Source organism: Carassius auratus, chromosome 15, assembly GCF_003368295.1.
Source record: "Carassius auratus strain Wakin chromosome 15, ASM336829v1, whole genome shotgun sequence".
Lineage (NCBI taxonomy): Eukaryota > Metazoa > Chordata > Actinopteri > Cypriniformes > Cyprinidae > Carassius > Carassius auratus.
The window spans coordinates 9,038,709-9,054,118 of record NC_039257.1 but is presented as its reverse complement, the minus strand read 5'-3'; the positions used below and the strand labels follow the sequence as shown (position 1 = coordinate 9,054,118).

General features: G+C 35.1%; 1 protein-coding gene across 2 annotated transcripts in view; it reads left to right on the top strand.

The window, feature by feature from the left end:
- Window positions 1-15,410, top strand: part of egfem1 (EGF-like and EMI domain containing 1) — a 45,802-nt gene that overhangs the window by 4,460 nt on the left and 25,932 nt on the right. For both annotated transcript variants that reach the window (XM_026282117.1, XM_026282116.1), the window contains exons 5-10: window positions 9,752-9,874; window positions 12,003-12,125; window positions 13,079-13,204; window positions 13,294-13,416; window positions 13,839-13,961; window positions 14,420-14,557. In XM_026282117.1, the coding sequence (XP_026137902.1) occupies window positions 9,752-9,874; window positions 12,003-12,125; window positions 13,079-13,204; window positions 13,294-13,416; window positions 13,839-13,961; window positions 14,420-14,557 (756 nt within the window). The remainder of the gene's footprint in view (window positions 1-9,751; window positions 9,875-12,002; window positions 12,126-13,078; window positions 13,205-13,293; window positions 13,417-13,838; window positions 13,962-14,419; window positions 14,558-15,410) is intronic.

The window sequence follows — 15,410 nt, the reverse complement described above, 5'->3', positions numbered from 1 at the left end:
TGTTTTCCAAATGTACTTAATTATAAGTAATTAATTATACGTTTTATTCAGTGTTACTAGCAAACAGCAAGGCACATTAGTGTCAGTATTTTGTAAGTATTAACTGTCCACACATTGCACTTGAAAAAGAAGCAATTGTGGTTCTTGTTGGTAAATTAAATATATTTTGTGGAATATATTTTTTCCTTGTATATGTCAAAAGAGTACAAGATTAGGGATAATTCAATATATGTCCTATCAAATAAAGGATAGCACAAATGTAATCTAAATGTAATCCAAAAGTAATCAGATTACGTTACCAAAAATGTGTAATCTAAGAGATTATATTACAGACTAAAAATTTTGTCATGTAATCTGTAATCAATAACTGATTACAATTCATAAGTAATCAACTCAGCTCTGATTAAAACAGTAAACAGTTGTTTTAAATTATAATAATATTTCACAATGCCAAGACTATTTCACCCTGCTAAGCATAAAATAATTATTTCAAAAACATTAAAAAATCTTACTGAACCTAGATTTTGGATTGTTAGCGTATTTGTATATACATAAAAAAAGTTACTTTGCTTGTATAACAGCAAAGAGCCTTTGAAAACTGAAGCCACCTCACACACAGTAGTAGGTGAATGAGATTTCGTGTTCTTGTCTTAACAGTAAACCTTAAAGTTTAGTCAGAGATTTTTTTTGTGTGCTCTGTCTAAAGCAGCTTTCCTCCTGTGGTTTTATGCTGAGATGGTAGTTTGTGCTCCTAAAATGTCTGAGAGTTTCTAAAATTAAAATTTTCTACTTGAAGTCCTTAAAGCAGAAGGCTGATGGCTAAACAGTACGGTGGTGAAATGACTGTGATGAAAAATGTCTTTTCCATGTTGGACTGTTAAACCTATTAAGCTCATTTGACTCAGAGACTGTGTATGTGCGTGTGGAAGAATGTTTTTACAGTGCTCTCTTTCAGTACACATATTGCTACCACTGGACTGTAGGTTTGTCCTTTTACTCTAAACCTGTATGAATAAGTTTCCTCCGTGGAGAATAAAAATAAAAGTTTGGCAGAATGTTCACTCTGCTTTTTTTATACATTGAAAGTGGATTGTAAACAGGAGCTGTTAAACTCAAAAAGGAGAAATAATCACAAAAAAGATATGCATAGATTACTTTTATGGTACTTTTAATGTGCTCTTTTATCATATTTGCAGCTTGAAAGCTACTGATGTTTTCCATATAGGAATAAGAAATGTGAACATCGTTTGTGAACAAATCCTTTTGTGTTCCACATAAGCAATATATAATGACACAACACATTTTACTGGGAAAGCATAAACATTTCAGATAAAAGTGTCTGTCAAATACAATAATGTAATAACTTGTTATAGACCTCATTGATCTAAGCTTATGCACCTTTGAGTGAAAAAAGGTGGATTATTTTGGCAATATTCACTCAAAAATGTAGGTTCATAAGCTCAGATCATTGCTCAGATCAGTCAATTCCAAAAAGAAATGCAAAAGACAATATTTACTAATAATATCCCCTAAAAAGTAAAAAAAAATGTATTGTTATACCCTGAGTGAGCAAAGTCATTAAAAATTAGTCCAATGAAAAAACAATAGAGAAAAAGAAAATCCTCTCCGGGTCAAAATGACCAGAACACAACTTGAGGGTTAAGAGCATGTTTTTCATCCTTGTTTTTAAAAATATGATGTTCTTTAAAAACACACACCTGTGCCTTATAGGTATTTTCACTCATGCTGGTTTTTGCACTTCAATAGTTCATGAAATGAATGGCAAACCAAAGTTTGAGGCGTGATTCAGATCTGAAACTCTACAGGACACACATGTGAGCCGACAGTGTCATTCAACTGTTTAGTAGAACTGTGTGGTTCGACTAAACAACAGTGTCTTCCTGATGGGGTGAAAGAGAGTCGTGGGAAACAAGCTCTTCACTGTCCATTACTGCAACTTCCCTGTTTACGGGTTTACAATATGTGCTGAGCAGACAGTGTTTAAAGATGTGTCTGTTTGAGTTTGTTTGATACGGTTTGCCTGAGGGTTTCCTTTCCCCCCATCCTGTTTGCCCTGTAGTGGAGTTAAGAGTTACAACCCCATGGAGCATCATGACTCTACATATTTTCGTGGAATACTGGAGCCTATTGAGGAGTTCAAGAGGTCCTGATCCACTAACAGCTTTTTTAGGCACCCCGTTAAACTGGGTCACATTTCTTACATTCTTTGTTTAAAGATACACAGACATATTCTTTTGTTAGTTGACATCTTTGTTCTCATTCCAGTACATACCCAGACTGTATGTCTTGAATGAAAAACTAAATTTTAACTACATTTAAAAATGAAAATTCGGTGATCATTTACTCAGCCTTAATTTGTTCCAGACCTTTAGGACTTTATTTCGTCTGTGGAACGTAGAATAATATGTGGTTGTTTTAGACCCCATTGATTTTAATTCTATGGACAAAAGCCACGCAAACATTCCTCAATCTTTTGTTTTCCACAGAAGATATAAAATCATAGCGGTTTGGATTTGGAATGGTAATTAATAACAGAATTGTCATTTTTTAAAAGACATCAATTTTTACAAATAATTATTTTAAGAGCTGAAACATTGGGAAACCCAAAATGATTCTTCTACGCCCTCATGATTACGAACCCCCTTTTTGGACCTTATTAGCCAATATTATTTTTCCCCAAATGCATGGTTTTGATTATGTCAGCAGAAAAGAAAAGTCATTTTAGAGCTGTAAAGAGTTTTTTTCAGAGTAACATGTCCTGATCAATCATGCACAATAAGATCAACATTTACAGAACCTACAGTATTTACAGTATTAAGAAAGAGTCGATTGTTTTTCCAGTTTTCCACTTTCTCACTGCCCCATTCTGGTCTTTATGCTTCAGTTCAGTCATCTACTCTGAATCAAGACATGAAATGTTCTGATCCAGCACAAATATGTGCATGCGTGCAAACTTTGACTTAGTGGTTTGTAAATTATAATTGAGGTTTTTGAATAGATCACTGGCTGTTTAAAAGCATGCTTATCCCACCAGGACAGCTATCCCTTTTAGTTAAGTGAACTCGTATTGACATGCTCCATGTGCTGGTTTGGTGAGAAACTCATATTTGAACAAGAGCCTCACTGCTGCAGGACGCTCTGGCAGACACGGGCTGTTGAATCGGAAATTCAGTTTGAAGGATTATTGAAAAGCAAAACACTGGCAATGAAATCACTGGCATTGAAAATAGAGACCTTGTGAGTGAGGAGTGAGTTTCCTGATCAACAGTAGGTTATATCTTCTTGTTGTTGAGATGGGCTCGATGATGCAGCAAGTCGGGCATTTTTAAAACGTTATTCCAGTGAGAACTTGAGAAGCAAATGAATCTAGCATCTCCACTCGGCAGGTGATCTCAGCTGAGAGACAGAGAAACCAAATCCTGCTGTGGAGAAACAGGAACCAGTTGTGTGTGTGTGCTGGAATGTTCTTTTGCTTTTAACACAAAAACCTTTTAAAGATCATACAGCGTCAGCTGTCAGTATTCAGTGTTATAAAATATGAGTTATTAAAGGGAAGTTCTATTGCTTTTTAATGGTTTATGACTAAATAGTGCTTTCATTATCAACATTATATTAGATATTTCCTGAGAGGACACATTAATATACACAAAAGTGATATAGTCTTGATAGCACAGTACAGAATATGTAGAGAAATGTTTGTGTTTACATGTAATTGATTATTGCTTGGCTAATGCATATTTATTTATGTATATTGTATTGTTCCGCTCAAGATTTTTTCAAATAAATTATACTTTCATTTGAACAGGAGACATTAAATTAATCGAAAGTGGCAGTAAAAACATTTAGAATATAACAGATATTTCAAATCAATTCCTATCTTATGAACTTTCTATTATAAGAGAATGCTGAAAAAAGTGTATCACAGTTTCCACAAAAAATATAAAGCAGCACAACTGTTTCAACATTGATAATAATGAGATGTGTTTCAAATCAGCATATTAAAATGATTTCTGAAGGATAGTGTGTCACTGAAGCCCGGAGTAATGGCTGCAGTTATTTAAAATTATAATAATATTTTACAATATTACTGTTTGTACTGTATTTTGATCAGGTAAATGTAGGCTTGGTGAGCATAAGAGACTTACTGACCCAACTTTTGAATGGTATATGAGTGGAATTTGAAACAAATATAATGATTCCCAAAAATTTTGTCTATTTTGTGTCTGTTTTATTTTCATAGTCAGTTTCTTTCATGGGGTCTGTAAAGCAGACACCTTTAATTTAATATTTGATGGAATATGGAAACATCCTGTTGGTAGCTGTATACTGATCGTCCATTAATTGCGGAAACATGTAATTAATGTGCAAATGCTTGCCAGATGTTTTATTCTCCCTTGTTGGTTGAAAAAAAGTCATGCTTGAATGTGAGGCCTGGATTGAATGTGTTTGTTTATGTAGGATAATACAGGGCCAAGTGCAGTGATCTGTGCAATTTCTATACAACAAAAGACACGTGCAACTTACACAAAACTTTCTTCTCTGATAGAGCATACAGATTAAAGCTTCGAATGTTTTGTAACTCCTCTGTCTAAACCATTAAAGAGGATCTCCCAATGAAAGGACAGGGGATATTCCTGAGATACTGCTGCTTTTCCTCAAAGCATTTATAACCCTGAGAGATAACCAAACGACTTAACCATACATTGAGAAAAAGTAGAGAAAAGGAATGCAAGAGTATGAAAATGCCTCATAACCTTTCCTTTGAGACTCATTAGTGTATTTAAAATCTGGGACCTACAGTAAGCAGTAAGAGTTTCTGCCTTAAATTATAAGGTTGAATTGTGACAATAATCCTCTTTTCCAATTTTGAAGGGAAAAAGACACTATGTAGAGACCTTGTGAGGTCTTGTCATCTGTCGTCTGTCGTCTGTAGAACGCATTAGGTGTGCTGTACTGCGGCCAAACTGAGATCCCAGGAAAGATAGCTATGGTCATTAGATTTCCGCTTCACTCTGGCCCAGAGTTTATGGCCATCAGTTAATATGTTACACTTCTTAATATTTAAATGGAAATAATAAGTGTAAGATGTGTTTTATAAATTATTATTTCATTTTTCTGAATGAATGAATGAATGGTCAAACAATCCAATACATCGAGGGACCCATGGGAAGAGTCTTGAAAAGTGGACCATTTTGACTTGAAGCAATGCTAACTACTTAGAATCACAGTGGTGAGTTTTGTGACTGAAATGTGACTCTCCAGTCACATTTTCTATTATGTCTATTGTTTTAATGGATTAGTTCAATTCTCAGAATAAAAATTTCCTGATTATTTACTCACCTCCATGTCATCCAAAATGTTCATGTCTTTCTTCAGTCAAAAACAAATGAAGGTTATTGAGGAAAACATTCCAGGATTTTTCTCCATATAGTGGACTTCAATGGAATTACATGGACAAAGACTATCAACCAAAGAAATATCAACCAAAAAATCCAGAAAAACACATTATATATAGGTTAGAAATTGATCTGCCTTCCCACAGATTGGTCACATGCCCATGTGGAACACAGATTAGTCTTGCCACTTTAAGAAGTTACTCTTAATGTCAGCTCATTAGGTGTATAAGACACCTGTCCACACAATCTGTATCTTCCATTCCAACCTCTCCCACCACCATGGGCAAGACCAAAGAGCTGTCAAATGATTTCAGAGACAAGGCTTGAATGGGCTACAAGACCATCAGCAAGAAGCTTGGTGAGAAGGAGACAACTGTTGATGCAATTATTCGGAAATGGAAGAAATACAAAACAACCATTAAGGGATGATCCATTAACCATTAAAGGATGATCATGAGAAAGGGCTTGTTAATGATCCTGAATCAGTTGGGACCCAGCAAACCATTGGTAACACACTACGGACTGAAATGGAATGAAATCCTGCAGTGACTGCAAGGTCCCCCTGCTCAAGAAGGCACATGTACAGGCCTGATTAGCCACCTAATTTCATTAATTTTAAAATGGAATGGAAAGTTTCCATGGATGTTAAAGGTTCTTCATGGAACCATAGATGCCAATTAAGTACCTTTGTAATTTTAAGAGTGTAGGTGTTCATTAAAGCATTCAGATGGACCTTTGACCTCACTTTATTCTCAAGTTCAGGGTGTGTTCTGAGACAAAAATGTTTGTACCACTGTAACTGTTCATACCCTGCAATTCCACTGGTGTTGCGCTGTAAAATGCAAGCAATGCCGCAAAACTGTCACAAAGTACTACTGTGTGAAGAGAACCAAACAGGTCAAGAACGATAGTGCCAGCCAAAGAAAAAGCTATCGGCTGAAAAAGAAGCACTAGAAATGGTATGAAGGCTGAAGGCTTGGGAGAAAGTGCTGTGTGCAGATGAGACCAAAGTTGAGCTCTTTGGCATTAACTCGATTTGTCGTGCTTGGAGGGAGAGAAATGCTGACTATGACCCTAAGAACACCATCCCTACAGTCAAGCATGGAAGTGGAAACATTATGCTTTGGGGATGTTTTTCTTCTGAGGGTACAGGACGTTTATTTTTTATGTATGCATTGCATTCTATTCATTTAAAAAATACAATATTTTTTTTCTAAAAAAGGAAACTTAGTTGTTTTATTTTAAGAGACCCAGGAGTCTTATTTTCTCTTGCATAATTAATATTGCACTTTAATTAAACAAAAACACATTTTATCCGATTACTAGATTAATCAATGGAATTTTTGGTAGAATACACATAATATTCGATAGCTACAGCCCTACACATTAAGATTATAGAGTTGCCTATAGCCAGTCTCCAGACCTCAATCCTAGATAAATTTTTGTAAAGGGAGCTGAAACTTCCAGTTCCCGAACGACAGCCAAGAAACCTTAAGGATTTAGAGAGGATCTGTAAAGAGGAGTGGATCAAAATTCCTCCTGAGATGTGTGTAAACCTGGTGACCAACTACAAAAAATGTCTTCCCTCTGTGCTTGCCAATAAGGATTTCTACACCTAGTACTAAGTCATGTTTTGTTTGGGGATCAAATACTTATTTCACTCACTGAAATGCAAATCAACCTCTAACCTTTATATAATGGTTTCTTCTGGATTTTACGGTCTCTAACCAAATAAACATGCCATAAAAATTACAGACCCTTAATTTCTTTGTAAGTGGACAAACTTACAAAATCAGAAGAGGATGAAATAAAAATTTCCCCCACTGTATGTCACATATGACCTATCCAATGTGACTACGTTATGCATGAAGTCGAGCTAGTGCAAGACAACCATTTGTGATTAAACTGTATACAATTATTATTATTTTTTAGAAAAATCTTTTCCCTAGATAAGACCCTTATTCCTCAGCTGGGATCGTGTAGACACCTTTGAAGCTGCAATTTGGACCTCAAACCTGGTGATCACCATTGAATCCTGCAATGTTTTCCTCAAAAACCTTAATTTATTTTTGATTGAAGAAAGAAAGACATGAATATCTTGGATAACATGGGGGTAAGAAAATGATAAGAACATTTTTATTCTGGTGAACTAATCCTTTAAAGTACATAAACTATTGTGTATAATTTACATTACATAGACATTTATTTTTATGCTTTTTATACGTTTATTTTTATTTGACATTTTTAAATAGTCTTATATCACTTTATGTGGTATCCTAAATTTTTTAATCTATTCAACAAAGAATACAGTCCATTTATCTTTAAAAAAAAATTATCATAAAAATGTTTTATCTAACTGGAAAAATTTCTTAAAATTAATTTTAACAAACTTTCTTGGGCCATTCATACAGAACATGTTTTTGTGTTTCAAAATATGAGACACTGAGACAGTGGAATGCCAATCTAGACATTTTTTATTTTTATTTATATGTAACTTCTTTTTTTAAACTTAAATTCAGCATTTTAGAACCGTTTATACACGAGGTGCTACAAAAGACTCGAGATGCAAGCCCACCAGTAAAAAACATACATAGAACATAGAAAAACAATGGAAAATGCTAAAACGCATTCCACTTGAAAAATATTCTTTATGGAATTCAATATACAGAAGTTCAGAAAGATCTTCAAGTGACACAAATGATGTTTAAATATTACACAACACAAACTCAGTTCAATAACATTTTCAATAGTCTTTCCATTTGCTGTACATTTCCTGTTGTTTGTTATTGATGTTGTTCTAGATGTTTTTCATCGTTCTATCCTGTTCCTGTTCCTTGTTGCCAGACCAAGATTAATGACGGAGGTCTGGACACAGAACAAGTCTAGATGTAGAAAGATTTAAAATGACAAAGAGAATGATCACCAGGTATGAAACATGGACAACAGGGGCCTAAACAACCTAAACAGAAGTCAGCGTGGATGTTTATTCTCAGGTGTATTTGTGTCTGTATTTCAGAGTCAGTATATATATATATAGATGCATTTCAGCCACTCCAGGCACATTCTAATTTGTGAAATCACTTAAAGAGAAAGTTCACCCCAAAATAAAAAAAATAAAAAATCTGTCATCCTTTACTTACCCTCATGATGCTGCAAACCCTATGTGTAGAGCATTTGTTTACTCCAGACTACAGATGTTAAACTCAAAGACATTAGACACCACAAATGGTTTTGCTCTCTGCTTTTGTCTATTTCTCACTCTTCAGTCTGTTTCAAACACTTAGACACACTTAGATACTAGAAGACATTCAGAGTATTTCCTCTGCCTCTTAAGTCAGATTAAAAGAAACGTGCTGTTCGGAGTAACCCAGGAAAAATGTCTGTTAAAAAACTACTACTAATAAATTATCTTGCTTTGACTTCCTGTTTGAGCTCTCTAATGGAATAACCACAGATAGAGCGCGTAGCTCCTCAGTACATCTGTAAATCTGTTCTTGTCTTTCCACAGGAAAGATGTTGTCAGCACTCTGTATTATTATTGGATGTTTGCTGAAGGTCAGTGCTGTGCCATAGAGTCAAAGGTTGTTAGGGAGACATGACTCCACAAGATCAGAAAGCTGTCAAATGTCTTCTAAATTTGGGAATCTGATAATGTCCTCATGTGGAAAAAGGAATCATAAATAATATATATAATGTTTGTAATATTAAAGAGTTAGATGTGGAGTTCATCTGGTGATGCTGTGTTGCCTTAGAAACCAAGTGTGGGTGTGGCCTGGATCTTTGTTATGGCGACCCATCCTTGGTTTCTGAGGCTTTACAGAAAAACACATACATTTTTTTTTATTTTTTTTTAGGCATTTTTGCTTTCACTGTTTCAAAACCCATCTTGTGTCTCCTTGATGAGAATCGGTTGTGCGTAAGGCAGTTGTTTGGAGCAGCTTGGACTTATTACCTGAGTCTGAGTTCTGGTGTGTGTTTGTTTGTGTGTGGTGCATTTGTTTATGTCTGTGTTTGATGACATTTTTTCGCAAGCATGTTGAAGTGACCACTAAATTTCCTATTTGAAGACATCAGACTGGAAATTTTACTACAAAAAGCCTTTCACCTCTCTAAACATCATGCTGGAAAGAAGAAAGCATTCAAAATAAAGAAAGATTTTCCAAGTGGATGGCGAAGTAAAATGTTTTAACCAAACTTGCATTAAATAACAACATATATACTGAATTATAAAAAAAAGGGTGCATTTGAAATCAAAATGATCTAAAAGCTTGGGTACATTTGAAGCATCTACATTTTTCCAACAACTATTTTTTCTTTTTTTCTTGTCTTTCCAGATATAAACGAGTGTGCGGACGATAACGGAGGATGTGAAGGCACGTGCTGTAACACTATTGGCAGTTTTTACTGCAGGTGTCCTGATGGCATGAAACTCGGAGCTGATGGGAAATCCTGCCAAGGTGAGTGAACACTCACATCCTTTGAGTTTATTTCATTTTTCTAAAGTCATTTAACCTTTGTAGTGTTCCATTTAAAACCACCATCTGAGAAAAGAGCTCTAAATATTAATATCTATGAGCAGCAGTAAATCAAATCATAAGCTGTATAATATTGTGCATTCACCATAAAACATTCAGACTCATTTATGATCAGATCAGTAATGCATTAAACTGTCATGATCATAAGTAAGAGTATAGTTTTAAAGGTCTCTGTTCACTTTTTAATCCATCCTGTGAATGTAAATGAATTGGGAGCTTGTTTAATGCCATTAGTTTGGCCAGGTTTCATCATGAGTTGAAGAAGGGTGTATGATGGGCTTTGTGTGGGCTGTAGTTCCTGAATGCGCTGAGAGAGACGGTTTTACATCTGTGTCCGTCTCAGCTGTTAGTGTTGAGGTGTGAGAATGATGATCTGTCTGTCTCAGTCCCGCTGGACTGAAAGGCTACAGGTGAGGAAGCAGGTGTATGAGAGGGACGTGGCAGCTGGGGGACTGAACACAGAAATGCAGATTTTTGATATATGTAGATCAACTTATTGTTGTAAAAAAATTAATAATTGAATTTAATGAGAGAAATTCAAGAGAGGATCCTGTATAATATATGTAACAGTAATTCTGATGTTAAAATCACTACAGGTTAGGCACTTGTGTGAATAAATCTAATTAATTTTTTTTTTTTTTCAGTATCCAGTAAGTTATTATAAATTCACAATTACATTTTACTGGGTAATGAAGTTACATAGTCTCTGAGTTGTGTTTCTTGTAACGTGGAGTGACTAAATCTCTCAGATAGATTTGTGGAAATTGTCAGACGGCTATAATTGATTTCTTTTGGGTCAAAATGGTTAATTAGTGCTAATGAACTACATTCAATAATCCAGTCATGGAGAAGGCTGTATGTTAAAGCACTTGACCCACATAGATGACTGCATTTATGTAGGAGTCTGTAGGAATTCATCTTAACAAAACTTAATGAACACAGAGGAAATTGTAATGATCTTAATAGCAACAGTATTGTGTATTTTAAAGATCTGTAATAGATTCCAACAATATTGTGCTGTGTTGATTTTGGACAGGGTTCTTTGACAAAGCAGAATGAATATGGACATTATTTGCACATTCACACATGTGAATATGTTCAGCAGATGTAATATATATAATTATGAATGATGGTTTCGACATCATTAGCTCTTTGGTTCAGGGACATTTAATATTTTAGAATCAAAGTTATATTTCTCTTCAGAAACAAACTGATTTCTGAGTTCTGACAGGTCAGTTCTATTCTGACACCAGACTTAATGACAAGAAATCTACAATGACATCATGTCTTTGTTTTAACAGATAACATTTCTTGTGATGTCATAAGCTCGTGTGTAGGATTTATTTACGTTTGTCCACTACAGACTCATATTTAACTCAATCCTTAATTTTTTCCCCTTAAACATTTACTGAGGCTTATTTTGTGTGCATAAACAAGCTTTTAAAAGCAAACATCTGTTAAAACAGTCAAGAACTGGATGGAGTGAAACATGGTCGGTCACCATTAATCTCCAGTATTTAATCTCTTTCCTCACAGAGACAGCTTGACATTTACTATTTATGGCAACTCATATGTATTGAACACAATGTTTCAATGTGCCAGCCATAACAAAATGACCAAAAAGTACTTTGGTACTGTCATAAGTTTCTAGGAGTAACATTTGTCTATAGATTTGGTAGTCATTTAGTACCATGGTATATATAAAGATCCTCTAATTTAACAATATGGGACCTTCACTGTACTCTGGTACTTTTTGGAAGGGTGTTGACAAAAGATAAAGGAATTCACTTACTAGCAGAGAAACAGTAAGTAAAATATTCAAAACTGCATTTTGCAATTGTATTGCTTTTAAAATTCCTTTTTTATTATTTTTATATTTTTATATTTAAAGACATGAATGAATAAATTAATGAATAAAATTAAGGACATAAATAATTAAATGGTAATAATTTAAAGAAAGAATATGTGCCGACCAAATGTGTCAGCCTAATTTAGTCCGTTTTTAGGTGAAGGCAGACCTTGTCTCATTTGTTGCATGCAATCCCAACAGATGAAGATGAGTGTGAAGAGCTGAATGGTGGTTGCCAGCAGACATGTGTGAATACACTCGGTTCGTATCACTGTGAGTGCAGCCAGGGTTTCCGCATTCATGCTGATGCTCACACATGCATAGGTAAGATCTGTATAACATGCACACATGCTCACAGACACACATACAGTTCATGGTGGAGAATCTGTCTCAGTCTTGAGTGGCATCTGTTTATCAGCTGTAGTGATGCATTCGACAGCAGGCTGCCTAAAACTCAACAAACAGTGTTAACACAGCAAGAGAGCTCTAGTTCTGCCGATCTCATCACCCTAAAACAGCCTTTATCCTGTTTTACTGGAGTCTGGATGTGTCATCACCCTGTGACAGGCCTGGCGATGTCATCACAGTGAGACAACAGCTCTGACCTGTCCCCTAAGACTCCCTAAATCTGCCAACTCTGACACGACATGGAAACATCATCAGACAGAGAGCGGGAGAGAAGGAATGAGAACCTTCCAAAGCTCTCAATATATACAAACTCCAAACTGGATTTGATCCAGAGATGTTTTCCCCTTTATAATAAAAGTTTTCCTTACTTCCAGTCCGAACAGAAAATCTGAGTTTGTCATTATCAGATTTCAAAGATTTTTATGTGCTCTAACTGGGATTATTATGGTTAGCTAAAACTAAAAAGCATAAAAAACAATCACGTTACTTAAAATAAAATCAACCTAAACTGTAATAAAATAAAATAGTAAACTTTAAAATAAAAAGGCAATGTTTCTTATTTTATTTCTTAAGTTGCAGTACTAAAATAAATTAAAAGTAATTAATAAAATGAATAAATATTATAGACATATTAAAAGGCTAATACAGATGACAAAAACACAACTAAAATACTGAAACTTTAACTAAAAGTAAAGTGAAAATATAAATATAAAATCTAATTCAAAATATTAACCAAAACTATACTAGTATATCACTGATACTAAAACAGCACTGGCTGGTTGTAGGAGCGTTAGCAAAGCTACGGTTACTACAGAGGGATTTTCGATCATTACAAGCATTGTGTGTGTGTGTACATGACATTTTTCCAGCTGCGAACTCTTGCTCTGTGAAGAATGGCGGCTGTGAGCACAGGTGTGTGGATTTGGGGAACGAGCAGTACAAGTGTGAATGTCGCAGCAACTACCAGCTCAAAAGAGACGGCAAACACTGTGAATGTGAGTTCACATACAGTACATGTGTTGTCTTTGACTTACTGTAGTAATATCGTGATGATTATTGTGTGTATGCTGTGTTATTCTCTCAGTGAAGGACCCCTGTCAGGAGCATAACGGCGGATGTGCTCATATCTGCAGTAATGTGAATGGACAGGCGCAGTGCAGCTGTAGATCAGGATTCAAAACGGGAGCTGACTTCAAAAGATGTGAAGGTTCGAGTGCATGACATGAACCTATGTATATGTAGAAAATCTCTCTTCAGCTGTGCCATAAAACCGACCTCCACTACCCATCTAGGTCCTGCTCAAACACACACACACACAAACACACAGAAGATTACTGGTATAACGATCTGCTGTTAGTTACTATGTGTGCAGGCTAGTGTAAAAGTCATGGGTAAACATGTTTGTCTGGACCCAGACTTTATGAGACAACCTCAGCTGACCCCATGAAGAGTCTCTGACCCCTGCTGTACACACACATGCATTGCCATGCTTACGCACAGACACACACATAAACACACACACTCATATTGCTGGTATCCTAACTGAATACATTGTGTTTATTTATTTATTGTACATTTTACGTTTTTCATTGACATATCTTCTAACTGCCCAAACATTTCCTCTCCCAGACATAGATGAATGTGTGTCTGGTCAGACTAAATGTGCTCACGGCTGTGTTAACGTGCCGGGATCCTTCCGTTGTGTGTGTAACCCAGGATTCGAACTGGGTGCTGATGGGAAACAGTGCTACCGTGAGTACAAATACACACACTAACATGTGTTCTGTGATTCTTTTAGTGTATTATTAGATGGAAAACTTAAAACACGTTAGAAAACAGTTATTAGATTATCTCAGTAGTTCACTGACATGTGGATGTGGTTTACTGGAGCCAAACAGTCTGTGATTGGTCAGTGTTTTTGACGTGCACCAATCAGTGAAGTCTTAAACCTTCAAGCGACAGCTGTCAATATTTGACTTCAACCTTAAAAAAAACAAAAACCTTGTATTCTCTTTTCTTTAATATTTCCCTCTTTAGCTTGTACTAATATGAACAATGCTTTAAACTTAATATTATGAAAAATGTCTGTGTGTATTTGCCTTTAAGATGAATCGCTTCATGTATTCCCCAGTTGTAAGTCACTTTGGATAAAAGCGTCTGCTAAATGAATAAATGTGAATGTTAATAATATAGAATGATGTATCCTTCAGGTATCGAGATGGAGATCGTGAATGGCTGTGAGAAAAACAACGGGGGCTGCTCCCATCACTGTGAGCACACCACCAGTGGGCCCCTGTGCTCCTGTAACCAAGGTTACCATCTCGCTGATGACCTCAAGATGTGTATAGGTATGGGCCCCACTTGATGGTTGTCTAGTAAATCATTCACCATGTAAAATGTATTTATTTTAGATTAAGAATTATATGTATATTTGCTACAATTATAAAGTTTGGGGTTGGTGAGATTTTAAAGGGTTAGTTCACTCAAAAATGAATATTAGCCCATGTTTTACTCACCCTCAATGCATCCTAGGTGTATATGACTTTCTTCTTTTTAGTTATATTAAAAAGTATCCTTGCTCTTCCAAACTTTAGAATGGGAGCAGGTGTTTTTATTTTTTTTAACAGTCCAATAGAAATCAAATAAAGCATGCACAACCATAATAAAACAGCATTTTTAAATAAGTGCTTAAAACCTTTACAGTACTGTAGCTTTGCTATGGTAAAAAGTCTCACTAGATTATTACAATTAATGGCAAAATAAATTTTGGAAATATAAATAGATATTTTCTATTGACAAATTACAGAAAAATATATTAATAACTGACTTTAAACCATTTTCGTTGGTGAAAATAATAGTGACCTAAGGCTTTTGCACAGTAGCATAATTTATTCCTGTGATGTCAAGAACAGTATTTATAAATGCATCTTTGCTAAATTAACTTTAATATGTACAGGATGATGGTGCTTTATCTACTATATTACTATGATAAGATAAAATAAATGGAATAATGGTAAAATATTCATTTAAATAATTCAGTTTAAATGTATGCATTTTGACAATTCAATTAAATAATGGTAAAATGACAGAATTTTTAATGTCCACAAATCCCTAATTAACCATTAGACATACTCATAACAAAAAATATCCACCTTTTGCTATTATTCAACAACAAAAAAATAAATAATTTAACTTAAAATG